Source organism: Pleurodeles waltl, chromosome 11 (assembly GCF_031143425.1).
Source record: "Pleurodeles waltl isolate 20211129_DDA chromosome 11, aPleWal1.hap1.20221129, whole genome shotgun sequence".
Classification (NCBI taxonomy): Eukaryota; Metazoa; Chordata; class Amphibia; order Caudata; family Salamandridae; genus Pleurodeles; species Pleurodeles waltl.
The window spans coordinates 51,301,434-51,328,631 of NC_090450.1; the positions used below are offsets into that span (position 1 = coordinate 51,301,434).

General features: G+C 43.9%; 1 protein-coding gene across 2 annotated transcripts in view; it reads right to left on the reverse strand.

Moving 5' to 3' along the window:
• PLD1 (phospholipase D1) overlaps positions 1-27,198 on the reverse strand; it is a 370,963-nt gene that overhangs the window by 23,655 nt on the left and 320,110 nt on the right. For both annotated transcript variants that reach the window (XM_069213037.1, XM_069213036.1), the window contains one exon: positions 25,868-26,002. In XM_069213037.1, coding sequence (XP_069069138.1) covers positions 25,868-26,002 — 135 coding nt within the window. The remainder of the gene's footprint in view (positions 1-25,867; positions 26,003-27,198) is intronic.

The following is a 27,198-nucleotide window of genomic DNA, read 5'->3' on the forward strand; positions in this document are numbered from 1 at the left end:
CAAATTGCGATACCGGCCCCCAATCGCACCTATGGGCCTGTAGGCCCATATTTGCAAATTTTTTGCATTTCCAAAATTGCGAATTCCTAACTGGAAATCGCAATTTTTTTAAATGCATAGTCCAGGGTGCTGGGGGCCTTAAGCCAGGTCTGCAGCACCCCAAAATATTTTTTTTACAACATGTAAGGTGCATACATGCCAAAAGGGCATTTTAAATGCATTTTTAAAATTTGCACATGGTTACCACCAAGTAAAACTTGGTGGTAAATAGCGATTCCTTAATGCCCAATTCGCATTAAGGAATTGCTTCTTAAATGTGCTTTAGAAATCGCAAATAAGGATTCCTTATTTGCGATTTCTTATTTGCGACTCTCTAAACAGGGTCGCAATTTTAAGGAATCGCTATTTTAGCGATTCCTAAAATTGCTTTCAGAATGCCTTTAATACATTCTGAAATGGCTTTCTGCATTCGCAAACGGGCATTCGCACCGTTTGCGTATGCAAAAAGCTTTGATACATCTGGCCCTACATACGCATATAATTACACTGTTGTGATGCAAATAGTTCTAAGGGCTGTTTCTGCAGCTGTAGAGAAAGTTGTCCTGCAGGAACCTCGGATCCGGAGGGGGAGGGGGTGTTGTCTTTCACGGGGTGGGGCGTGACTCCGCGAGGTGCCCCGGTGGGCAGGTTTCTTTCACCTGGATGAGTCAGGCGCCTACACCTTTTTATCTCTCACACACTGGCAGATTTAGATTAGCAGTGACAAAACCTCATCATTTTGTGCTGTCCTATAAACAAGACTTCCCGGGGAATTTCACTTCTGTATCAATATTTTGATCACATTTCGTGAGAGATAAAAAGTATCTCTACTAATAAAGTGCTTTAATAGATAAAACTCCTTGATGGCCTTTGGCAGCAATGGTGCAGTCCGGAAATACTGATGTAGACAGCTCGTCACCGCCTCTCAGGCCTCATCACCTGGCTCTTAATTCCCAATAAATTCCTACTGTACCACTATATTTGCTGCACACAGATGACAGCTCCCAAGCCTGAACATGAACCATGAAACGAATAGTCCAAGAGGAGACTTTTAATTAAAGACCTTGGTATTAACATGGCTGGCGAGTTACAGATCCTAAATACCTTCAAGATGGCTCACCTTCTTCACCCTATTTAGGCTGACACAGTAATGTATTTACAATATTTCACTTCTTCGGATAGTTGGCAGAAGAGGCTTGCATGAAACAGGCTCAAATTTCTGAGCATGCATGCCTAATGTTTGTTTTCCAGACCCTGATCAATGGCGATGGGGAATTTCACCAACCCTGTGAGGCCTGGATTAAAGTTACAAGTTTTTGGCAGAATTTCACTTTTTAACGTCACATCCAGAATCAAGAGGAGGGAGAAAGAGAATATATGGCCCATTCCATATATGCTGCATCTTAGAGAAACATCAATCTCTTTAGAACCTTTCCTTAACATCCCTACTGAGCTATGAAGCATGCATTTAAAAGCTTAATTTCTGAGAGGCTGGTATGGGCAGGTAGGGTTTGACACAGTCCTTGTGGATGTCTCGTAGCAGCTACACATGCTCTATCAGAGATATAGTCCCAAGGTGATGTTTCTGAGAGACCCCCTGGGCATATGCTCAATTACTCAGATGTCAGGACAGCACCTCTGGCGCAGGGAGGTACTGGAGGGCTGGTGCAGAATCAGTCACTTCGGATCCATGCCTGGAAATCCTGAAGCGCCAGGTGGAGGGTCTGAAGCATTCTAGGTTGACCTGGGACTTCTCATGGCGGAAGCGCCTGGTAAGGAATGTAGCTAAAGGCACCAGGAAGTCCACTAGTGAGAGAATATCTGGGTAATATTGAGTCAATGTCTGAGGTTAGCCAAATTAGATTTATCACAATTATTATCTGTTATATCAATATACAAGGAAATAAACACAAATTAACTAAATATTCTCAACAACAAAGTGATAGGCTCCAAAAGAAATAAAATACTTTGCTATCAACTGAAAATCAGGCCACATGGAGCAGGTTTATTGTGGCAAATGTACATCAGCATTCATTTCAGCCTGGGCAGCGATGATGGTTGCAAGTTTCCGAGGTGGTCATAAATGCCACTGCCAGGGTGTACTACTTCTCCCCTAAATGACTAAAATGTGTTCATGTAGCTCAGAAGAATGCTTCACATGTGGTAATGGATCAAATATATTCAAATTACCAGGACATACCATGGGCACATTTCAATTTGGAGGCATATTTCTGAAACATTTACGTCAACTATGAAAAGGTGCCCTTTGTTGTGCCATAGGTGATACAGTTGAAAGAAGTTTTGTGAATTGGCTGTCAGTTAATGTGCACATGGCATGTTTTTTTCTAGAATGGTGGTTGGGCCTTGGGAGAGAGAACAGGATTCCAGGGAGCAGATCAGTCATTCCTGACGTAGGTGGAGACAGACTGAAGTTCAAAGTTACTGATTGATCCTTGCATCTAGGCCATTCAATCTTACTCTAGGACCACTAGTAAGAATTGCTGGGAATCCTCACACATTTCAAGATTGGTTTTGTGGTTCTGGGACATGTGGAGAAACAAGGGGCACTTGAGCTCTGTAGCAGTATGTTTGGATGACATTTCGTTTTTTTTTGGGCTGCTTTTTCCTTCATCTTCGCTGTGTTTCAACTTCAGCAATGCTACTTCAGGTGAGATTTTATGCAATTTGTTATGATTTTTTCAGAGAAGAGCAGAGCAGACCAGGTCCATCATGGTGTTAGAAGGTAAGATGAGTGGAGGTTAATGGCAATGAGTGTAATATTTTCTAGAAACCATGAAGCATCTTTGCGGGGAGCATCATCTACGGGATGCATGAGGTGGGGTGACATTTCAAAGGATTGATGGTACAGGGTCACTTGTGCAAGTCTACCCAGGTTATATCAGAAGCATGCCCTCTTTTTGTATTGCTCCTGGGATGGCCCGGGTTAAGCCACATGCAGTGCCATCGCACGGGATGGGCAGCCAGGGCTCTTTGCCCCCGGTCTCGCACTTACTAGCGGCCCAGCATTAATGTTAGATGTATTTGCTGAACAAAAAGTTGCCTTCAACAGCCTGATGCAGCAAATGCTCAGGCACTAGTGGGCGCAGCCAATTATTGTGGCTCCTTTTCCCCATTGTACGTTTCCTAAAATGATATGCTCCAGCTTAGATGAGAGAACAATAAGAGCCCTACAAAACCATTGGCTCCCACCAAGGCTTCTGAGATGCCTGGCCACGGGACAATAACTCAGGCCGATTCTACCATTTTAGTGCCATGTGTAACAGGACATTTTGCAGCCCTCTTCCCTGACAAACAGGACAGATTTGATGCCTTTTGGAGCAGCAAAGAGACCCTTCCTATAACATCAACTGACATTATGGCTAATGCCTGAACTGCTGGTTTTCACATTTCCAGCAGCTTACGAGCGGCCCAGTGCTGCTACATAGTAGATATTGAATCACTGTGCTGTTCATAGACAAGCCAGATACATGCATACTTTTAATTCCTCCTATATTAGTGATAGATTTCACAAAGAAAATTCATCATAAACAAAATTTATCATGGACCTTTCAACTTGTGCTCGACAATATTGTGAATCTGTCAGGCAGAAAACTATAACATTGGATTTTAATCATGTTATTGGTTTAACTATGTTTTACACTATTGCAATATGTAGGTTTTTTTTACTTTTAGAAAGCTGAATTGTATATTCAATGATTTAAGATAATTTTGCATAAATACATACATTTGAAATTTGAACTTGTGTTAGTTTTCGTTACCATTTTCCTGTTTACAAACTGTATGGTTCCACCTGTTTTATACCAATGAAGGAAATTCGTTATCTTGGTGTGAGGATTGTGCACTTCAACAGAAACCTCCAAATGTAACAACAAACACATGCTACATGCCCCCAGGTCCTTACAACAAAAACCCATTGCTTGCCAACTGCATATATGATGAATTCCACCGACTAATTTTGCTTGAATGAACAGATCCATCTGAACTCGTTTACACTCTTAAGAGTTCATTTACATATGCTTTGAAATTGACTGGCTGCCAAAATCCTGTCCATCTTCCTTGAATAGGAGTCAGGATTAGCAGGAAACCTGTTGTCTGTTCTCTTGAGAACAGAAAGTGCTTTGCTCTTTGACAGATTTTTGGCAGAATGTGAACTTCAGCAGCTCATGTTTTCCTGTGGAATAGGAGAACATACATCCTCTGCAAACAGAACGTTCGATACTGAAGTAAGATGTACATTTTTCGGCTGAAATATTTTCTCAGTGCATTTTACAGTTATTTGTTTTGCGCCATTATTTAGTAAGAAGTCGCTGTGTAATCCACACTGATAATCGACTAATATAAATGCATGTATTGATTACAATATTGGAAGGCTAAATCGTTGCTGTACCCCCTTCACATGGGGCTCCTGTACATCATATTCTTCTTGCAGGAATGAGCCTGATAATTTATAGACTCGCTCAGGCTGCGGAGCAAACCGCCTACACGCAAAGAATAGCAATTTAATTTGATACGTAAGAAGAACAGGGACTTTGAGGGCTTTAATGACACATCCACTGTACATAAAAATACAATGCATTCCTTCAATGCTGATGCAATGTACCCTATCGCTTTAAACTTGAAAGAAAATTGCAGTTTATTTAGGGAGCTTGTTGATTAAAGAGTGTGACACATACATCTTACCCTTCATTGCTCATGCTGTGCGAGGATGCAGGGATCCTATTTTGCCTCTGAAGTTGCTAGCAGCTGTTCAAAGCACTAGGGCAATGCTTTGATAACGGGCCAGGGGAATGCGTCCTTTGTCCATCATTAGCTACACTGGCAGGAAGTGGAAGTCATGTTTACAGATTAAGCTGGGCATGTTGCTTACTTAGGCCCATATTTATACTTTTTTTAGCGTCACATTTACGTCATTTTTTGACGCAAAAGCAGCGCAAACGTACAAAATACAATTGTATTTTGTAAGTTTGCGCCGATTTTGCATAAAAAACTACGCAAAAGCGGCGCTAAAAAGTATAAATATGTGCCTTACTTTTTTTTCTACAAACCTCAGCACCAATGAATTATCAAACTGTTAGCCCATTTCTCCAAGAACCCTTTGAGAACTAAAGTGGTATAATACCTTTTTTAAAGCAAAGAAAAAAGCAGAACTTTGGGTATGCAGATCCTCCGCAGTGGGAGTCGCTCTTTTACCACTTAGGCTGCCAGTCGTTTTGACCCAGCCAACCAAAGCCTTTATTCAGATAACAACATGGAATGATGATATCTGCTAAGATAAGCGGACAATGGTTAAGCAGCAGCTCAGCCAATCAGCCCCCTAGACACCTGCTGTCGCAACAGGTGACTGGGCATGCAGAAGTCAATAAAACCTAATGAGGGGCGTGTTTGTCTGCTCGCGCCATCATGAAACCAGTAACACCGACTGCACATTTCTAATCCCCTCCGGTTCATTTGCTTCACTTCAACATGATTTAACCACTCTTTCATCACTACACCAGTGTCACCCTTGGACTCCCACAGCATTCCCAAAAACTCTGCCAATAATCGCTGGCTCACCAATCTTTGACTCACCCTCCACCGCATCTAATATTTGAGTACCCACACTACATCACCTGCATACAAATCTATTGATTTTACGTGTTTCTCTTCATGAAATGTATCGTTCTACCTCTCTTCAGGTTTGTGTACCCTCCCACGCCCAATACAATACAGTTCTCCCTAAGATTCACCTTTTTTTAACCACTTAGCCATCAATATTGGGAAACGTTTAGAGAAGAGTTTTCTTCCCTATAATAGTTCAAAGGGCAATACCTTGGTAACAGAATGTGAGGTTGGTTTGTAAACTAGAGCATCAATCTAACTGTATCTTCAATCTTGAAATCATTAGCTCTTGTCCTTTGCGTGCTCATACACTCCACTAAATCACTCATCTGATGATAATATGGAGAAGTTTGGAGATCTTTACTCAAGCAGTCTCCAGAATTGTCACCATGACTTATCCAACAAACTGGACGATTGTCTGAAAGGAAAACCCACCACTTACAGCATACATCTTTCAAAAAGAGGACTGCTTTCCTATAGTTCGTCTAACATATGAACTGCACTTTGGGCCATTTGCTGTGATAGTGCAGAGATAATAAAAGCAAAAGCAAAAGTGATTATAAACGTACCACCATGTCAATACACACTTCAGCCCAAGGCTTGCAAGGAAATTCAATGGTGTGGAAGGGGTTTGCTTGCCTTAAATCTCTTCTAACAACTAGCACACACAACACACTCTATAAGTATCTATTCAACCTCTTTATCGATGCCCACAAAACACAAAATAAACTCTCCTCTTAGTAATGGTGAAACTCAAATGATAATCAAGCACTTTCCTAATCAAATGAGATGCCAACAGTTCCTACCAATCACACCTAACAGGACCTGATCCTGCACTGAAAGCTCTTCAGCAGCCTCGAAAAAAAGGCTGAGTACTCACAACTAATTTTGTTACCGTAAGCCACCCATTACGAACATACTCCATCACTTGCTTCAAAACTTTAGGAAGGCTGGTCCTATTATTTTATCTCTACCCTGCCTGTAGTTGTTACTTTTGTTTTTGAAAGCCCATTTCCATTTGGAAAAATAGACCAAAGTGAAAGAACTTATGTGTAGTAAAGTTACAAGTGCAGAGTCTCAGCACTCAGGGTGGAATTCCCACACTCGAGGAGAATCTCGACACTGAGAACTGCAGTGTGGATAGTCTCCCCCGACTGGTGAGACTCCTCAATCGTAACTTCACTACACATAAGTACCTTTGTGATTCGGGCTATAAGTTTCAAGGTTAAGTGACATGGAAAGGAATCAGAGAAGAAATTACTTCTGACTTTTATTTATTTGGGAAAGTAGAAAACATTGACAATGTAAAAACAAAAATATGAGTCACAGACCGTCATCAAAAGTGGAACACTGAGCACTGTACACAAACTCTAAAGGAATTAGCAATTATTTTTCTGCATCATTTCACTGGTCACCTGTATGATCTGGTGATGTTTCTGGTCCAGGGAGGACTTAGCTGAGCAGTTCCGACTCAACTGTTCCCATGGGAGCAGGGTCAAGACTGATTTGCATATGGCCATGTCCAAACCAGAATGGCATGGCTTGCAAAAAATAAAGGCTTTAACCTAGATCTGTAACTACAGGGTGAATGTTTGATTTCTTCAGCATTTCTGCCCATTATCTGTTCTTTTTTGCATTTGTCGCCCTAAGTGGGAATGGTATGCCCATACGTGGGTCCCGTGCTCGCTATGCCATTAGATTTAAGCTGGCCTGGCTGATGAGGGGTGATACCTTGAATCCAGTTCCAGAGTGCTTGTTTTTAGTCCAGGGAGGGCCTGGACTAGTAGTTTGGACTGTTCCCATGGGGAGCAGGGTCAAGACTGATTTGCATATGGCTGTGTCCAAACTGGAATGGCATGGCATGGCTTGCAAAACAAGCATGGATTTACCAGGATGTGCAACCGGCAGTAAATGTTTGAGATGTCAGCATTCTGGCCATCATCTGTTCTTTTTGCATTTGTTGCCTTAAGTGGGGAGGGTATGTCCAGACCTAGGTCCTGTGCTCGCTAGCCACAGGATTCAAGCTATCCATGTTGATGAGGGGTGATACCCTGAAACTGGTCCCAGGATCCTTTTTTCTGGTCCAGGGAGAACCTGGCTTGGCAGTTTGTGCTGGACTGTTCCCGTACAGAGCAGGGTCAAGACTGATTCGCATTTGGCTGGGTCCAAACTGGAATGGCATTGGATGCAACAAAAATAATGGCTTTAACCCAGATCCGTGTCTGGGGTTGAATGCTTGATTTGTTCAGCATTCCATCCATCATCAGTTCTTTTTGCATTTGTCACCCTAAAGGGAAAGGTTATTCCCAGATGTGGGTCCTGTGTTTGATATGCCACCAGAATCAAGCTAGCCTTGACGATGAGGGGAGGTACCCCAAAACCGCTCCCAGGCTGCTTGTTTCCAGTCCAGTGAGGACCTGACCTGGCAGTTCGGGCTGGACTGTTCTCATTTGGGGCAGGGTCAAGACTGATTTGCATATGGCTGGTGTTAGACCTGACAGCCTATGGGTGGTCTTACCCTGACTTTTTGTCTGCCTCACTCTATTTTACTGATCTTGTTTTTGCTGGTTTTAGGACTTTGGGCACTTTACCACTACTAACTAGTGCTAAGGTGCTTATGCTCTCTCGTCTAAACATGGTATCATTGACTCCTATCCAACTGGCATAATGAATTAACCTATATGTTGTTAGTAAAGTGAACTATTTGTGCCCATGTCCTGTAAATTGAAATGCTACTAATGGGCCTGCATTACTGATTGTGCCAACCACATAAGTAGCCCCTTAACCATGTCTCAGGCCTGCTGTTGCAAGGCATGTGTGCAGTTTCACTGCCACTTCAGCTTGGCACTGAAAACTAATTGCCAAGCCTTAAACCACTGTTTTATTACATATAAGTCACCCCTAAGGTAGGTACTAGGAAGCCCATAGGGCAGGGTGCTGTGTAAATAAAAGGCAGGACATGTACATATGAGTTTTACATGTCCTGGTAGTGAAAAACTCCCAAAGTCGGTTTGCACTATTGTGAGGTCTGCTCTTTTTGTAGGCCAGCACTGGACATTTCCCTTATGTACTTTTAAGTGGTACATTCTGACCTTGCATTGCCATGTTTGGTATGTTTGGAATGGTAGTGAGAAATCATGCTTACTGGTGACGTCAGGTTTAACATTACTATATAAGAGATGTCACTTTTAGAAAGTAGACAGTTCTCTGCACTTCCTGCTCTCTGTGCCTTACAGCCCATCTCTATTTCATGTCTGGTCTGTGCTGGGTAACAGCTCTCCTTGTACATTTCACCCAGACAGCCATAAACACAGGACACTCAGGTGCATCTATATTCATCTACATACTGATGGTTCTTCCTGGGCAGGAACAGAGGAGGGGCTCTCACTTCCACCTCAAACACTAGTGGCCTAACCTTGCACAAAGGACTGCTAACCCCACAGATCTCCTGGCAGACAGGACTGTGTTGAAAGGGGAACTGGTGACTTCAAAACCACTCTTTGAAGACTCCTTCACTTCAAAGGCACATTATGGTGCATATATACAGGGTCTGTGACCCCCCTCAAATCAGACACCTCTATACCTGCAACTGGCCTCTGTCAGAAGGACTACAGTGCTACCCAAAGGATTCAACTGGACTGCTTTTCTGGAAGGACTTCATGTTGCGCTGCTGCCTGCTGTTCCCCAACTCTGCTGGAAGGACTTTGCCTTCCCCCACAAGTGATCTTCAAGTGCCTAAACTGAGCCTGCCTCCTATTAAGAAGTCTCAGGGACACCAAAGACTTCATCTGCCAGTACCTGGGCTCTCTTACTCAGAGTCCTGACTTGCTAAGTGGTGCTAACCTCAATTCCTGGGCCTTTAGGAGTGAGTTCTGGTGAAACAAAGAAGAAACCAGTGTACTGACACCCACAACGAGTTCAGGACCGGAGACATCCTCCGACGCAGCGCCACCACCAGCACCAGAGCTGTGTTCCTTGCAGATTGCAACCTCCGCTGCAGCACCACCAAAGGCCTGCCACAGCATGAGTCCAGAGCACCTTGTCACCGACGTCCAGGGCGCCGATGACTCAGCACCTGCGGCCCTGTGGTGTGATCTCAACCCTGCAAAGACGGCACCTTATGTCTTGACCTGCTGGATCCATCGACCGTGCTGTGTCAAAAATAATCAATGCTGCATCACCTCCTCTACAACTGTAAGGGTCGGCGCCTCACCTTCCCTGCCTAGGAGTAAGGAACTGATGCCTCCCCTGCCTAGCAGTACGGCACAGAAGCAGCATTGGCTCCAGCAATGCCTCACCTCCCTGACTCTGGGCAATGTCTTTGTTTCCACATCATTTTCAAGGTACTGTGCTCGGGGTCCGTGCGACTCCATATCGGACAGCACTCCGCCACGAATGGTGTTGGACTGGTGGAAGCAACTCCGTCATGACGTCATGGTAGCCCCAGTTGGAGCTACTGTGCTTCTAAGAGCTATACTACAATTAATCTTTAAAAAATCCTATCTTCTCTTGTGAATGTTGGATTGTTACCATTTTGGTCTTATTTTATTTTATTCAGATAAATATTATCTATTGTTCTAAACTGGTGTGGAGTACCTTTGTGGTGTTTTCACTGTATTACTGTATGAGTTATTGCACAAATACTTTACACATTGCCTTCTACGTTAAGCCTGCCTGCTCTGTGCCAGGCTACCTGAGGGTGAGCACAGGATAATTTAGGTTGTGTTGTTACTTACCCTGACTAGGACTGGGGTCCCTAAGTGGAGAGGGTGCATACCTCTATCAACCAGAGACCCAATTTCGAACAGCTGGGTCCAAACTGGAATGCCATGGCATGCAAAAATAAGATGATTTAAACCAGATCTGTTACTGGGGTGAGTGTTTATATTTGTTGAGCCTTTTCTCCATCATCTGTTCTTTTTGCATTTCTTCATTTCATGGAACATCTCGTTAATGGACATCTAGAGAAATCTGTCACACACATGTAACTGTACCCTTATGTACTCTCCTCTCTTACACGGTCCTCTGTTGCTTTGCAGCTCTGCTTCTGATATACAAGTGAACTTACAAACGTACATATACATGAGACTCAATGCTTATGTTTTTTTCTGAAATTGATCACTGGTATCAGTTATAATACATTTTCTGAGAAATAAAACTTCAAGTTGTCAATGCTATGTCAATAGATTATGAGTTATATATGGATGAAGTCATAACTGATGTTAAATCAGTGAACTGGCTAGAAGGGTAGGAAAAGGTTACCAAAACGAAAGTCACCGCCTATGGACATGAAGATATTAAAAAAAAAACTCTGCATCTTTGCCTTTACTTACTCATTTTACACTTTTTGTTAAGATAAAAAACTCTTTACACAAAATAACTATATTTAATAATAATGCATGAACATATGCAAAAACATAAGGAGAAAAATAAAAGCCATTAGGAAATCATAACATGGTTGCTGGTTATTACCCACAGTTTATCACCCACATAAGTCCATTCCATAAACCACTCATATGCTTTTCTTGAAATAGAACATTTCGCAGATTTCTCATTGGAAAATACAATTGACTGCTTTTTTATATATGGACTTAGTGGGCATTGGGGAGCATTTTGTGCTGTTCTCAAGTAGTTCAAATTAAACCTAGAAAATCAGTCCTAAAATGAGAAAATCAGTCCTTTGCTGGGGAATAGACTAGGGAATTAATGTACATAAAGGTACGGGCACAAGGATACAAGTAGATGTGCTGCTTTCTTCTGGGCCACCAGATTCCTAGCAGATACATCTCAGTACCAAATGCATTAGAGCTCAAGGCATAATCCAGAAGGCCTTGGTCAGGATGGACTTCCAGCCATGTTCATGTCGCTTTGTCAATTGCATCAGTAGTACCTGCTGTGATGGACTATGTCTGGCCTACTGTTCGCCACAGAACCACAATAAAAATGCATAGGATCGCAGTTCTGCTCATCCGTGCATTTGTTTTCTCACTGCCAATGTCGTGTTACACCAAGAATAAGGTGATTCTGAAATCAGTGGAGCCAATCTAGCCACTGCCAGGCTTGCTGAGTCAATCAGTCCATAAAGGTCTTTCAGTCATTTCACCAAGTGGCAATCAACTGAATGGAAGTGTGGCTGGCCTCTGTCTTTTGATTTTCAGAATCCACCAGTCAATTTAAACCTCTTTCATTTACGAGAGACATGGACAGCCTCTGTGGCGCAGAGGGTGCAACATAACATTGCAAAACTGTGAGGTTGGTATGGACCAAGAACCGGTTGAAAATGTATCTCTAGATATTAATAGGAAGAGGGTGCAGGTATTCAGGCCCTGATTTATACTTTTTGATGCAAAACTGCACTAATGCAGTTTTGCATCAAAAAGATTAGCACCAGCTTGCACCGTTTCTGTGCACCAGCCGGGCACCATATTTATGGAATGGTGAAAGCCGGTGCAAAGGGTGGGCTAGCGTAAAGAAAAAAAATGACATTAGTCAGGCGGGGCTGGCGATATGGAAGACGGTTGTTTTGCAGCCAAAAATTACGATATGCAGGTTAGAGTGAAAAAAAAAAGACTCTAAGCTGCCTAGAGTCATTTTCTGACCAAAACCATCCATACCACATGGCTCCTGTCTTAGAAAAGACATGAGTCATGCAATCCACCCCAGTGGCCAGCACAGGGGACTAGGGTCACCTGGGCATGGCCACTGCACCCAGTGCCATTTCAGGGCTCCCAATGGCACTTTAAAAAATAAAAAGAAATACTTACCTGTACTTACCTATACTTACCTGGGATGGGGTCCCTCATCCTCCACTGTCCATCTGGTGTGGGTGGGGGTGTCCCTGGGGCCTGGGGCAGGCATCTGTGGGCTTATTACATGGTGTTTCACCATGGAAATAGACCCACAGGTCCCCGAACGCCTGCCCTGACCAAGGCGTTAAAAAATGGTGCAAAACAAGCTTTGCACCTTTTTTTGACTCCCCCTCCCTCCAGTCGGTGATTTTAGCTTGGGGGATAAATATGGCATTAAGGCCATAGTCATTTTTTGCATGGAAACGCCTACTTTGCATGCCATTGATGCAAAGTAGGTTTCCACATCCAAAAAATGACTTTTACTCCATAAATTTGGCGCTAGACAGGTCTAGCGCCAAAGTACATATATGGAGTTAGTTTTGCACTGAATTTGCGTAAAAAAAGAAATGATGCAAAGTCGGAGCAAAACAAGTATCAATATGCCCCTCAGATTGTTAGATGATACAGGTGTGCTCCCTTACTGAGTCAGTATGCCACTACTTCAGAGGTTGGAAGCATAGCAGATGTGGTATGCTGGAGGTTGTAAGAGGCTGCAAGAAAATACGGTGTGGAGATGTGGATGAAGGAGGTAAAGATGGCTGTTGATGTACTGGAGTTACTGGTACACTAATTCTGTACCTCGGGAGTGGCCTACATCTGGGGTGTCGCTTGGCTTTTACTGGCAGAACGATTTATGGACATCACAACAAGCAGGTAGGAAGTAAAAAAGACAAGTGAGTACCTCCATCTTTGCAAATAAATGAAGTGACGAGACTGAGAATTGAATGCTGAAATATTACTGCAATGGGCCGATTTTGAGGCACAGCCATTCACATGCCGAATGCGTGCGGGTCTCTCTTACTGCATTTTAATGAAATCCGTCAACTGTGAATGTGGAACAATTACCAAATTAAACATTGCTATTTGCACAGCAGAAGATGTTTCCAGAACAGATAAGGCTTGGAATAGCAAGAGAAACTGATCGAAAAACAACTACGACTGCCATATATTTAGAAACGGCCTTTGCAAGAAATGATATAGAAGATCCATTCTTTTATCTCCAGGACGTCCAACTATTCAGCCTATTTAGAAATACTTTCCCCTGGATCTTCCTGTCCTGCTAGTCAATATAATTTATCTCTTGTTACTGTAGGTCCTGGTCTACAACAGGCAATAAGCAACATAAATGAAAGATACTGACCCCTTCTACAATGATGGGATAACTTTCCTTTCACTGGCAATCAACAGTCCAAATAAAGTATGAACTTTAGTTCCTATACAGTGCGTGGCAGAAGAGAGAGATGTGTCACAGATCTCAGTCAACTCCCAACCCACAATTTTACAAAGGTGATCCTGTTCCAGCCCCTTTCCAACTCGCTGTAGTAACTCGTGGGACATAGCCTATCAATGAAGCACAGGATCCACTCTGGTCATCTGATATTGTCAGTGAGTAGCTTATGCAGGAGGATCTGGCTATCCCAGCACTCCTCTTCTAAAGGAAACTCTTGTGTCAACCCAGTTTAGTAGCTGCACCTGCTCCCTATTTGTAGCTTTTAACTTTGCCTACAAAGCCTGGCTCGAAAGAGTAATGTAGCCCTTGGACAGAAAGCCCAGACATGCTGGGAAAGGCCTCACAAAAGAATGCCATGCACAGGTAAAGGTTGACACCGGGGAAGATGAGGCAGCCTACTCGTCTGCGTAGCCAGCCTGGGCGACTCTTGGTAGACAGGACGAACAGTGGTATGTTGTGATGATACCCTTATGGGTGCCAACATCGTTCCAGACACATGGGAATCATTCTTGTAGCAGAAGAGTGATCCTGGCTCCGGCAATAACAGCACCGACGCGGGACTGACCTGATGCAGCTTTGGCAAAACGCAGTACTGTCATAATGAAGGAGGGGCAAAACTTATGGACCACTGGGGAGGCCCAGGTTGCCCTCCTGTTGTCACTTCCTACATGAACTGTATGTGATCGCAGATGACAGTGAAGGATGGGTATGGGAGGGAAGGGACAACATGGGAGGGTGGCGAGCATAACGGTGAAATTGATGACCTACAATGTAAGAGGCCTGGGTCAACCGGAAAAGCGTTGCAGAGTGTATGCCTACCTGAGGAGATATGAACTATCCATTGCTTTCTTACAAAAAACATAAGTGTGTGGGAACTGTGTGCCAAACTTGGAGAAGAGGTGACGGGACAGATATATGCCACTTCCTACTTCGGGTTTGGAAGGGAATCCATGATATCGGTGGCACCTGAGATTCCGCTCTGCCACAAGAGCTGTAAACGTGACACGGAGGGCAGGTATGTGATCCTACATAGGGCGCTGGATGGTAGAGATGTGTAAAGACCAAATGTAGATTGTCCTGCCTTCTATAGTCAGATGACTACTGCAGCCGTTGAGTTTCTTGACATGCACATAATCCTGGCAGGGGACTGCAATTGCATCCTCAGTGGCTTTTTGGATTGTGAGCCTGAGTCCTCCTCTCCCCTCCCACCCCACTAAGACAAATACTAACCAGCCATGACAAGGGCACTGCATGACATGCTAAGGGGTTGGGACTGGTAAATATACGGAGGAGGAAACACTCAGGAGAAACGGTATACTTGGGTTATATGCCTGCAACTGGTACCTACAGCTGGCTAGACTCCAGTTTTAAATCTGCAGCCCTGGTCCAAAATGTACGGCAAGTGTCCTACTGAGCCCGATACTTGTACGATCACTCCCCACTACTGGTGAGCTATGCTGGTAGGGGGCTTGCACCCTGCAATTCTGCTCTGGAGGCTTAGGGCGAAAGCGCTCAGTTCCTGTGTTTGCTGAACACATTGATGAGACGTTGACACACTGCTTTGAGGAATATTGTGGCAGAGAAGGCCGCAGTGCTATGGATTGTGATGCTCTGAAAGTGGTGCTCCAATGCGAATGTCTGAAGACCACGTACTAGGTCAACAGACAGCTGTAGAAGAGGACAGCTAGGCATAAGGGACAGTTTCACGGACTTGAGGGTGACCTGCGAGCAGACTGTAGCAAGCACCTGATTGCCTGCGGTGCCGGAGAGAATTCCTAGATGACTGTCGACTATTGGGGATTTTTGTATACTAAGAAAAACAAAAAAACAGACTTCCAAATGGAACATGGCTTTCTCCTTTCAAAAGTTCCGACTCTGGTACACATTCACAGGACCAAGAGTTTGTCAATAAATTTAGGTGGGAGGAGGGTGTGTGGGAAGACACAGGAGGGATCTGTGAGGGAGGGGAAAGCAACAATGGACAGTAGGGGGAGGAGGCGGGAGGGAGGGGCATAAAGTGTTTGACAAAACATTAAAATAAAACATATATCACCTGCAGGAAGTGGAACGATACTGGCAGCAAAGAGGAAGCTGTATGTTGTCCATGTTCAGCGGCAGGACAAATACTTTAGGCTTGGGAGGAAGAATGAGGTGCTGACCATTAAGAAGAAAGGAAAGAAGAATGACCTGAAGGCCAACCAATGGTAAGAAATGGACTGTCTTTAAGTCTTTTTAGGCTTTTATTTTAACAGCAGACAGTGGGCTGTCTCAGGCAAAACATAACAAAGGCACCAAGGCCACTGCCTTTGAGTTAAGACTCGCTCCAATGGACCCCAGTCCCGAGAAAGTGAGCACATAACAAGTGCAGTCAGTTCAGGTCAAACAGGAAGGAGGTTGTGCCAGATTTATGTAGAATTCTATCATTTATAATGGGATCAAAAAAATCTGATTATTTTCCAGTACTGTATTAAATATAAATAATGTTTTTCTCTAACATATATTTGGCTATAAAAATAAAAAAATAAATGTAATGAATTCAGAACTGAAATTATGGCTATACATATATTTTTTTAATTAAAGACATTTAATACAATGCAAAACATATGTATATTTTTTCAGAATGGAATACCAAAGTAAACACCATCAACCAGAGTTGATATCTCCCCAAAGGAGGAGCAAATCCTTTGCACCACCTACATCTCTGGAGTCGTTCACTTCCAGTTATAAACCGCGGACATGTACATATGTATTACGTGTACAGAAGGAATCTGTCTAGTGAGAACCTAGTCAAAAGGCAGGTGTGGAAATAGCACTAAAACAAGAGCTAACGTTCGTCAGTCTAAATGTAGCTATTCATATCTGCGTGCATGGTAAATGTGCACCTATTGGACGGCAGCAGGAGTCAGTGACGTTTCTCTTCATAGAAATGTGGTGAATGCATGTTAGAGCTTCACAGGAGTGCGCGAGGCTAAGAAACAATTACTGAAAGTGAATTCAAGCTACATTAGGATAAAAATGATTTAAGGTCGCCACCATGCGGTTAAAGAGAGTACACCAACAGGTATTTCATTCAGAAAACTAGTGTGCGTTGTCTTTGGCATAAACCTGACACACATACTCAATAACGACGAGATTATTGTAAAGTATACTATTTACTAAAAGGAGCAGATGCAAATCTGCCTACATAATGAATTCACGTGCACACGCCTGAACAAAGTTAAACACTAATATCAAAGGACTAAAAAAATAACATGTTCCTTAAAAACAGTGGGAGCTGCTGAGATTAAAGGCATTACAACTTCATCAATTTGTTATTCAATTACTTTTATAGTGTACTAAGCATTATTAATTTTTCTCAACTATATTAAAGGAAGTAGTAGTGTTTTGTTAGGAAACCTAAAAACATTTTACGAACCGATTTATAGCTGTTGACCTCCACTGTTGGGGTTCGTGTGCGGCCTCCACACATTCCAACAGGGTTCCAATGTCTGGCCACAAGTATATTAACCCTTAATAATAATCAAGGACGGAAATTGTTAACTTTTACATTTCCCTATAAGATGGTCAAGGGATATACATACTGATCCACCCCGTATCATAAAATGTACACATATCAGTGGCCAATAAAAGTGATTACACGATTCACAAAGAACAGACTTTCAAAGTAAGAGATCTGCTCCCGTTGGAGTAACCCTATATTTGCCACAAACTACTAAATTTAATTGTATTCAAAGAGACTCCCAACCATAAAATTAAATATGTAGGGAAACATTCTACATGTGTAAATTTAGTTTTAATCTTTTTGAAACTACTATAATTTTTTCTGCTGGCGCAACTCCATTCCCCCATAACTACTGGTGTTTTTATTCTCAGTTCCATGCTCAAAATGCACTTCTTCCCACATAGGTAAGTATGCAATCCATTCTCGGGGCAGGAAATTACCTCTAGGTGGTCCGTGAATTCACACCATCCCAATTTCAGGTGTTAAACTATTTTTACCAAAAAACCCACCAAGAAATTCCCACTATCTTGGTTATAGCCCTAAAAGGGCGATGGTTGAAATTCCAATATACTTGTAGAACACCCTCATTCACAAAGGTCGTTTCGTTCTATGAATGGATTTACCTTTGCAAATAGTGTTCCTTGCACACATATGTTGAGCTTACCTGTTAGCACTAGAGGTTGAATAGCAGCTATGGGCATCTTTCCAATTGGCCTCGATTCTCTGCGAGAACAATCCTTTGTAGTCCGGAGGCTGCTTAGTGCAGAAGTTGAAGCAATGCAAACATTTTTAAGTATGTGATTTGACAGAGCTTGCTTCTAGACAGTAAAGCAACTGAGACCACCAGCTCACCTCACATAAATCAGCCTACACTACGGCCCATATTTATCAAGGTTTTGCAACACCCTTGCGCCACGCAAGGGGGCGCAGGAGTGACACAAAACCTAAATGAGATTTATCAAGCCACGCAAGGAGTGGCTTGAAATATTTACAGTAACGCAGGGCAGTACAAACCCCTGCCTTGCATTACCCTGCAGCACAGATGGGTGCCATGGGTGGAGCGTGGGGTTTTCCCTGCATCCACCCATGGATTCTGACACACTCCCAGATTTACCATCACTGGTAGACCTGGAAATGCATCACAATTGTAAGCATCCCCCCCAGAGGCACAACGAGGAGCAGTATCTTTAATTCTCCTCGTTATTTCCTCTTTCAAAGTGTGCTGCATCCTTAGAAAGAGGAAAATGCCTTTGATGATTGTACCTGTGCAGGAAGGTGTCCATTTCTGCACAAAAACAATCCTGCCGGCAACACAGGCACCCTTGCAACAAGACGCCAGGATGCCTGCATTGTCATGAGGCAACCAAAAGGGCACCAGCACAAGGAAAGGGCAGGAAGTCATCGTATAATGGTAAATACAGTGCATTCCTGCCCTTTATTACGCAGGTGTCCACAGGACGTGATCCTTTGCAAAGAAAAGTCGTAGACTAATATAAACAATGAGTAGCAAACCAATACAGGTGGCTGTTCATAAGATGGATCATGTCAAACATACAACTGGCTTCAATGAAGGAACCTTCCATGACAAGGACTGACACACCCAAGATTACTGTGTTTACCTAAAAACACACAAATGCACACATACACACACACACACGCTCACACACACATACGCTCACACACACACACACACACACACGCTCACACACACACACACACAGATTAGCTACGTTTGAGAAGAAAAACATAGGAAAAGTTGTCTTAGCTTAGTTTGCTAATCAACAGATTTAGTTTTTCTAAAAAGTTTGCTTTAGCATTCAATCGCAGGACCAGAATGTAGAAATTTGAGCCAAACATATGTACACGTCATACAGCCTAACACCCTCAATACTCTTCTAAAGCACTGCAGATTCATAATTACAAGCCTGTTGTCAGTTATGCACATATTAAAGGAAATGAGAAAGTTACAAGATGTGTCCTTTATATTGTGCATTTTAGCATATAGTTGAAGTGTGTATTATAAATTGGCGCAGGCGTGTCATAATAAAGAGAGAACATATCAACTTTTCTAACATTTCCTCTTTCTGCTGCACGAACAAGCATGCATTTAAGATGCTGAGAAGTTACCTTGAATGAGGTACCGAGGGGGAGATCAGCTAAGCTGGCCCAATGGTGCCTGCACTGATCACTGCACCGAATGATAAACACCCTTCACCCACTGTCCTCATAAGGAGGTTACTTCCTCTCCAATAAAATCCTATTGCTGTCCAGGTTAACTGCCTCAGTACAAAGCATGTGAATGACATCCTGATTTAGGCATCGCAGGGTTTTGGTGGCTGTTCTAGTGATGCTGTGCTACAATACCAAAATCTGCCTGTGTTTGTGTTACAAAACACCAAGCTACAGAAAGAGTTACATAGATTTGATTCAGACAGCATCAAGCTTCGTTAACTGAAACACATCACACGTCTTATTACAGTGAAAGGCAAAACATCATTTATGTGAAGTAATATCACACATGCCCCTCTTTTAAAGACACTGGGTTATTAGTTGCAAAGGATTTGAGTCCTTCACGGATCGTAAGTCTGGAAATGTTTCTTCATTGGGAACCAAATTCCATATTGTAGCCCCTGAGACTCTCAAGGTGGCAAATCGAAGCAGTCCAAGGCCAACACAGGGGAGGTGGTGTGCTCTAGTACCCCAGCTCACTGCTACAAACAAGCAACACTGAATACATTATTGTGCCGTCAGTTCTTTCTGATAAAAAATGGAACACATTACTAGATACTACACATTAATTTACAAGTATCTACATAAAAGCATGTGGAAACACCTATGTGAGATCCTCATCACATGCCACACCCCTAGAGGGCTCTGAACGATACAGCCACAATAATGTCCACCTGTACAGGAGACAATTTAAAGGAGTGATTGATATAAATAGGCAGGCCGAGAAGAGTCACATTACCAAAAGCAGGACATCAGGCACAATAAACAAATGCAACACAATTAAAATAATCTTTGGTTGGTGCTAACCTTCAGGTTGTTGATAATGAATTCTAAAATCGGTCAATATAATTAATTAAGATATGTACTAATAGACCTGTTATCTCTGTGGTTGTTAATAAAACATTTTCATGACCTTGATTAATTCATATAATATTTCTTGTCAAAATTGTCATTGTCAAGTAAATGGTCAACGTATTATCAGATCAATTTAATTTAAAGTATAAATAAGTCTTTCTTTGAAGTTTACCAAGCAGACTCTTCAGCTTTAGAACCAACCACCAGCTGCACACCCGAGACTATGTGCAAAAGCACAAGCTCCTGGAGTGTTTAAACACATTGAAAACCTCATTGAGGCATTATTTTAAACACCTGAGAGACTTTGGGTGGTAAAGTTAAAAGATAAACATTGTGGGAGATTCGGTGTGGTTTGCTGTGCTCCTGGCAGGCCCATGATCACTTTATCAAATGTTAGTGGTGGTCCTGCTCCTCCTGGGCACAATGAGAAACAATATGCACATTTTGGGGTCTGCCCCAGGGCTTGCAGCTGATCGAGTAGCAGGGGCTTGTGGGGCGACTCCTTGCCCTGTGACATGAAAAGTTAATAACTGGCTTTGCACTACGACTCTTATTTTGTTTTTTGTTATTGTGTGTGACACTCCTTTGGAATACCGGGCAGAGGCCAGCTCTGTTGTCTGTGCTCTCATCTGCTGGTTTCAGGGTGGGCCAGTGCATGACACATTGTTCTTCCTGCATGCTGGCCGTGTGCAGGAGGCTTGGTGTGGGGTGTGCCTGCCCCTCCCAGACACTGGAGGTAGATGGAGCACCGCATAGACTCTGTGGCTCACTTCTGTCCAGGAGTGATGGGCGTGCATCAGGACCTAGGCGATGGGCCTCGGGTAGGGGATGGGTTTGGGGATGGGGCTTTACGCATGCCGCATCCCCATTAAACATTAATTAAGGTTGTGCATACCCCTGCGGGCATGGCTGGCCCTGGGGTCATTTTTTTAAATTGCGGTGAAGCACTATGTGGTCTGTTTCCCACTTGGTCCCTCCAGGGGACAGATGTTCTCCAGCTGGTTCCTCCAGCCCAGCATGGGCAATTTGGATTAGGGAGGTCTAATTGTGTTTCTGGTGGTGAATTCTAGCCATTAAGAGCTTTTTCCTCAGGTCTCTTGAACTCCAAATTTTACATATGTTCCTGGAGCTTAATTTCTTGCTTTTGCATGAAGGATCAGTCCCCCAAAAATCCAGAAGAATCTGGCAAAGTCTCCCATGAAAGTCCATCCCTCTACTGTCCCTCAGAGTGTTTAAGGAGGCCAGCCCTACTGGGAGAAACATCTCATGTTCTCAGTGGGGTCAAGTGGCTTCTCCTTCCAGCTCCTACAAGAACTTGTATAATTCCACTGCTTAGATTTCAGGAAGTGTTTTTTTTCTTTTACTTTGAGCATTACCCAGAGTGCATATGATTTCTTGTTCTCGCCTTAGGGGCTTCTTCCGCACTCAAATCCCTGTACACCACATACTCTCCCTGTTGCTCCCCTCTGGCCCCTGCTCCACTACTGCTTCCACTGCGCCTGCTCACCCTGATGTTTTTTTTTGCTTTTTTCTTTAATTCACAATCCCACCCAGCATCTCTGTTGCTCTCCCACTCCTATAGCTTGAGCTGCTTTCTGGTGCTAACCCCTTACCGCCCTCACATCTGCTCCACCAGTGCTTCCTCTTCCTCACCCCATTCTTTGTTTATTCTAATGTTTCTGAAAAATGCACTTATGCAGTCTCTGAATTGTTAAACTGTGGTCATCACACCCACATTGGCTTTGGCTTATAGAGCCTGGGAAAAGACAGAGTCCCACTAAGTTTTCAGGCTCTGAAGTTTTCACCACAATGACTTGTGAAAAGATAGAGGGCCTCATTCCGACCCGGACGGGCGGCGGCCGCCGGCCGCCGGGCGGAAACCGCCCAAACACCGCCCCGCGGTCAGAAGACCGCGGGGGCATTTCAACTTTCCCGCTGGGCCGGCGGGCGATCTGCAAAAGATCGCCCGCCGGCCCAGCGGGAAAGCGCCTTCCACGAGGATGCCGGCTCCGAATGGAGCCGGCGGAGTGGAAGGTGTGCGACGGGTGCTGTGGCACCCGTCGCGCTTTTCAGTGTCTGCTAAGCAGACACTGAAAAGCAATGTGGGGCCCTGTTAGGGGGCCCCTGCAGTGCCCATGCCATTGGCATGGGCACTGCAGGGGCCCCCAGGGGCCCCACGACACCCGTTCCCGCCAGCCAGGTTCTGGCGGTGTAAACCGCCAGAACCAGGCTGGCGGGAAGGGGGTCGGAATCCCCATGGCGGCGCAGCTTGCTGCGCCGCCATGGAGGATTCCCATGGGCAGCGGGAAACCGGCGGGAGACCGCTGGTTTCCCGTTTCTGACCGCGGCGTTACCGCCACGGTCAGAATGCCCATGAATGCACCGCCAGCCTGTTGGCGGTGCATTCGCTGCCCTCGGCCCTGGTGGATTCAATCCGCCAGGGTCAGAATGAGGGCCAGAGTCTGGCACTGCTTCTTCTGCATGAAGAACCTCTGTGAAGCCAACTGGAGCTGCCCGGTGTCCTGTCTAGATTTCTGGCTAATGTACATTGTCGCATTCCTGCACATGGGCCTATTTAGAGGCATACACCTTTCAGTCTACATTACAACATTAAAATGGGCAAGAAAATATGTTGTGATAAGGGATATATAAGCGTGAAGGTGGTGAACTCCCTGCAGTTCATGATCCCTGCTTTGAGCCACTGATATTTATTCTATGATTAAAGGTGCTGTGCGCGATATATGGAAGACTTTCAGGCGCCTCATATAAAATGAGTCAGCATGTGCACTGTATTGCATTGTAGCGCTTTACAAAGTCCTGAACACAAAGAGCAATGCACCTGCTATCACTTGTCTCCAAATATAGCTGGGTTCCTAATTGCTTGCACTATTTCTACATGTCCCTATCTCGAAATGTGCTCAGAACATGCACTCGGCACCTATATAGCAAGATCAAGCTCTCAGCCAAATGTACCCATTCACACCCGCCAGGAATGTATTAAAGGCTTCCTGGCACATTTATGGGTGCAACGATCACCACCACGAACACAGAGATATCTACAGGTATAAACAAGGGCGGCTCCTCCATTAGGGTGGAGGAGCCCCCCCTCGGCAGTAGCTGCAAATCCTTTCAAAGAAAAGGATAATAAACTATGTTTATTCTTGTTCTCTTTGAAAGGGTCGGGCCACGGGGGTGACATGCACTGTGCACTCCCCCTAACTGCGCATGTATGTTTGGCCAGCTGCCTCGGTCCGGCCAAATGAACATGCGCACAGGGCTCTCTCCAGCCAGCAACATAGTTGATGGGCTGGAGAGGGCCTGCACAGGCTCCCAGTCTGCCTGGGAGTGCCCTGGCTGGGTGCTCCACCCTGACGCTGCTCAGAGCCGCATCAGGATTGGCAGCAGGGCAGGCTGGGAGCCTGTGCCTGCGTGCAGCAGAGGAGTGGTGCGGAATTTTCTTTATTTAATCCCCCCCTAAATCCCCCCCCCCCTAAGCACACCGCCCTTCTGCACACAGCAAACTGCCACTGGGTGTAAATATCACTAAGGACGTGGGGAAAATGACGCCCCAAGGCATGGTTTACACTTGGGAACACGCAAAACTTTTACATTTAGGGGAATCTGCAAACTCCACTCCATTCTCTCTTCACCATGCAAAGCTTGACAGCATGCAAAGCTGCTACTTAGCTACTTATTATATTCCCTGCCTTGTCAGTGACACTTTATACAAAACACAGGCGACCTTATTAAACCTGTGTGGAGTTCTCCAACTCCTGAGAGCAGGAATAGGATACAGCAGGGAAAGTCACATGAAGTTCACAAATGCACATATGAAAATGTGCAGCTGGTGCAGCTTTCTGGTCTTCTCCTGGTACGGTATGCAAGTCAAAAAAGTAGGAAAATTCTGTCTGTGCCTGTATTTTTCCTACTTTTTCTGTGAATCGCAATCATGGTGACTAGGAAAGGAGGGCAAAAAGTCACAGAGGGTAATGACTCAATTTCTTCTAATTACTCTCAAGTGGAAGGGCTGGGCTGGTGGGGTAAGTAGCCCTGGCAGTGGTGGGGTGTCCTCCGAAAGAAAAAAAACTGGGTCATGGTGCTTTATTTTGTAACAAATTAACCATAGCCTAGAATTCTCACTAAAGATAACCACAAGAAGTGGATATAAAGAAAACATCAGTAACAGCTGAAACCAGCTTTTACCAAAGGCACATTGTTAGATACAAAACAAACTGACATAAAATTGTTAAATATAAGAATAAGCACTTATCATTAAATAGTTGGTTAACCAAACATGATCCTAGCCTACAATGTAGTTTAAACGATTTGCCATTTGGTCTGGAGGCATACCTACATATGTTATGTTTTGTTGTGTTAGGAAAACGTACAGAGCATACGTGCATCCAAGGGATTCTTGGCTCTGTGACCTGGGTATGCATAAGGCATAACCAAAGGCAGCATCAGTCACCCCTGACTTGCACGGTGGTGCTTCTGATGCAGCTCTTCTTCTTAGTCTATGGTGTCAAGGAGGAACACACACTAAACCCAGCTCTTGGAACCCGTATACTCCATGGACCTCCTACCTCTTGCCCTCATTCTAGATGCTCAGCAGCAAGAGACTAACAATAAGAGAAAGGGTGCATCCCAGCTGCTGCAGTTTTGGTGATGCAACATCCACAGACCTGCCAGATGTGTTGAATACTCCACGATTAGGTCAAAATGGCCAAATATCCAGTGATAGCACTGAAGCTCTGTTGGGGCTGGACTCATGTAACTTTAGTTTCCAAGCCTACTGCCTGAACCTGCGTGGCAAGGATAAAGACACGCTTTGAGAGACAATTGCATCATAAACAAACTGATGAGCACTTACACTGGATACACTACTATCATCAATATAGAAACATTGTTTCATGTAAGAGGTGGCCTATCTGAGGTACGTCCATGGCTCCACCCACTTTATGTCTCGATATTCGTCTTCCAGCCCAAAACATCATTGTCAGTCCTAAAACGTAGTGAAATCCTTAGGGAAAAAACTAGAAGGGAACACAAACTGTTGCATCGAAGACCGAGGAGGAATCTACCAAATACATTTTTGCATTTCCCCTAAGGGAGACAATACAAGAGACTGCAGCGATTGAATTGAACCAACAGCAGCTCTGAGGGATGTGAGCATTAGGTAAAGACCAATAAATATGCTTTGTGATATGGTGATTATCAAACAATTATCAATCTCACTTAGTCAAGGACCACAATTTGGATGCAATTGCAGAGAGTCCCATCAAGAGTTCCCGAAAGTTTTTTTTAGAAAAAAGGGAAATGCACTGGTCTGTGTTGCAAACATCAAAAAAGTAAGATATTTGTCACATGCTGCTGATGTTCTTTTTCCTTACTTCCTGCACATTTCCTCATGACTTGTTCGGCATGATCACCTGTATGTGATGGCAACATCTTACCTTCATGGCAGTTATTTACTTATTCATGCAAGAAGACTCAGAATGCACATTTGCCCTTACTCACAACAGAAGGTTCAGATCTGGGACTCACCGATGATGACCGTGTTGTCATCCGCAATAAGCAACTTGCTATGGACGTAGATGAGCTCTGTCACCAGTCGTCCTTCAAGCTCGGCGTGGGTCCTCAGTCCACAAATTGATATGTAGTTCAACCACTGATCTCCAACTGGACGGAAGAGAACCAACCAAAGGACATTATGGCAAAGGGTAAAGGTGGTAGGTTACAATCTCAGTATAAAGCATAAGTTTTAAATATTTATTTTCTTCAAAGAAGCAAAGCACATCTGTGGAGAACCACAATGGTGGACTTTCTACGCAAAGGATTTTCCAACTTTTTATAGTCATGAGTCTATTTTTACTAGACATTTAAGTTGAATATGCATGTTTCCTTGATATCTCAAACACGGTTATACACACGATTACACCACCACCTGACTCCATGACAGCTCTCTGTCGCCCCCAGTGGGGTACCGAAAAAATGGTTCAGAAACTTTGTTCTACCTAAGCCATTTTTGTCATGACAACTGCAAGCCTCTGGACTAAGAAAACTACACTATATTTGTGTTTTTATTGTATTTTACAGTGTGATACACATCAAGACGCTTAGAAGGAGAAAAAGTAAAAACAGATCACATAAGGGCCATGTGAAAGAATCAAGGAAAAATGACCATAATGCCCCACTGAAGACTACAGAACCGGCAATTTTCTTAAGACATGACCATAATACATCAAACCAAGGTCCAAAAACAAGTTGTGTCATTGGTGAAAACATGGGGAGATCATGCAAAATAGTGCAGCCCCTGTTGCTCGGATAGGCCTCATACTGAAGAGAGGGGCTGCAGATGAAAGGTAATTTTAACAACCATACTACCCAGATGAATTTGCTGCATTCGAAATTAAACATGTACACTAGAATTTTCATACGCGAAAGTGACTGCACTATAGAAGGTAGGTTTGAAAAAGCTCCACAAAGAAACAAATTAATCATCAAGTCTATTTAGCCTGTGTTTGCCCAGCAGATGGTGCTGTGCTTTCAGAGTTGCACAACAGCAAATGATGCTTGCCACTGTAACTGACCAGTTAACTGTCTACTTGCAGCAGAAGCATATTTTTGAACCTGCCTTATACGACTCAACAATTCAAATGTAAATCAAATTAGAACATAGGAATGCTGAGCGCTCTCCTGAAGACAATGGCGTAGCACCGGGTTTATAATGGCTGGTATAAGCCTGGAGCTCCAACATTCCAATGCATGCCTTCATGTTTCTCCCTTTTTAATTCAGAACATTTGACTCTTGAAATGTTCTAATAGCCTTACTTCCCTTCCGCCTCGGGATATACCGGTTGTTAAAGGCCTTCTTC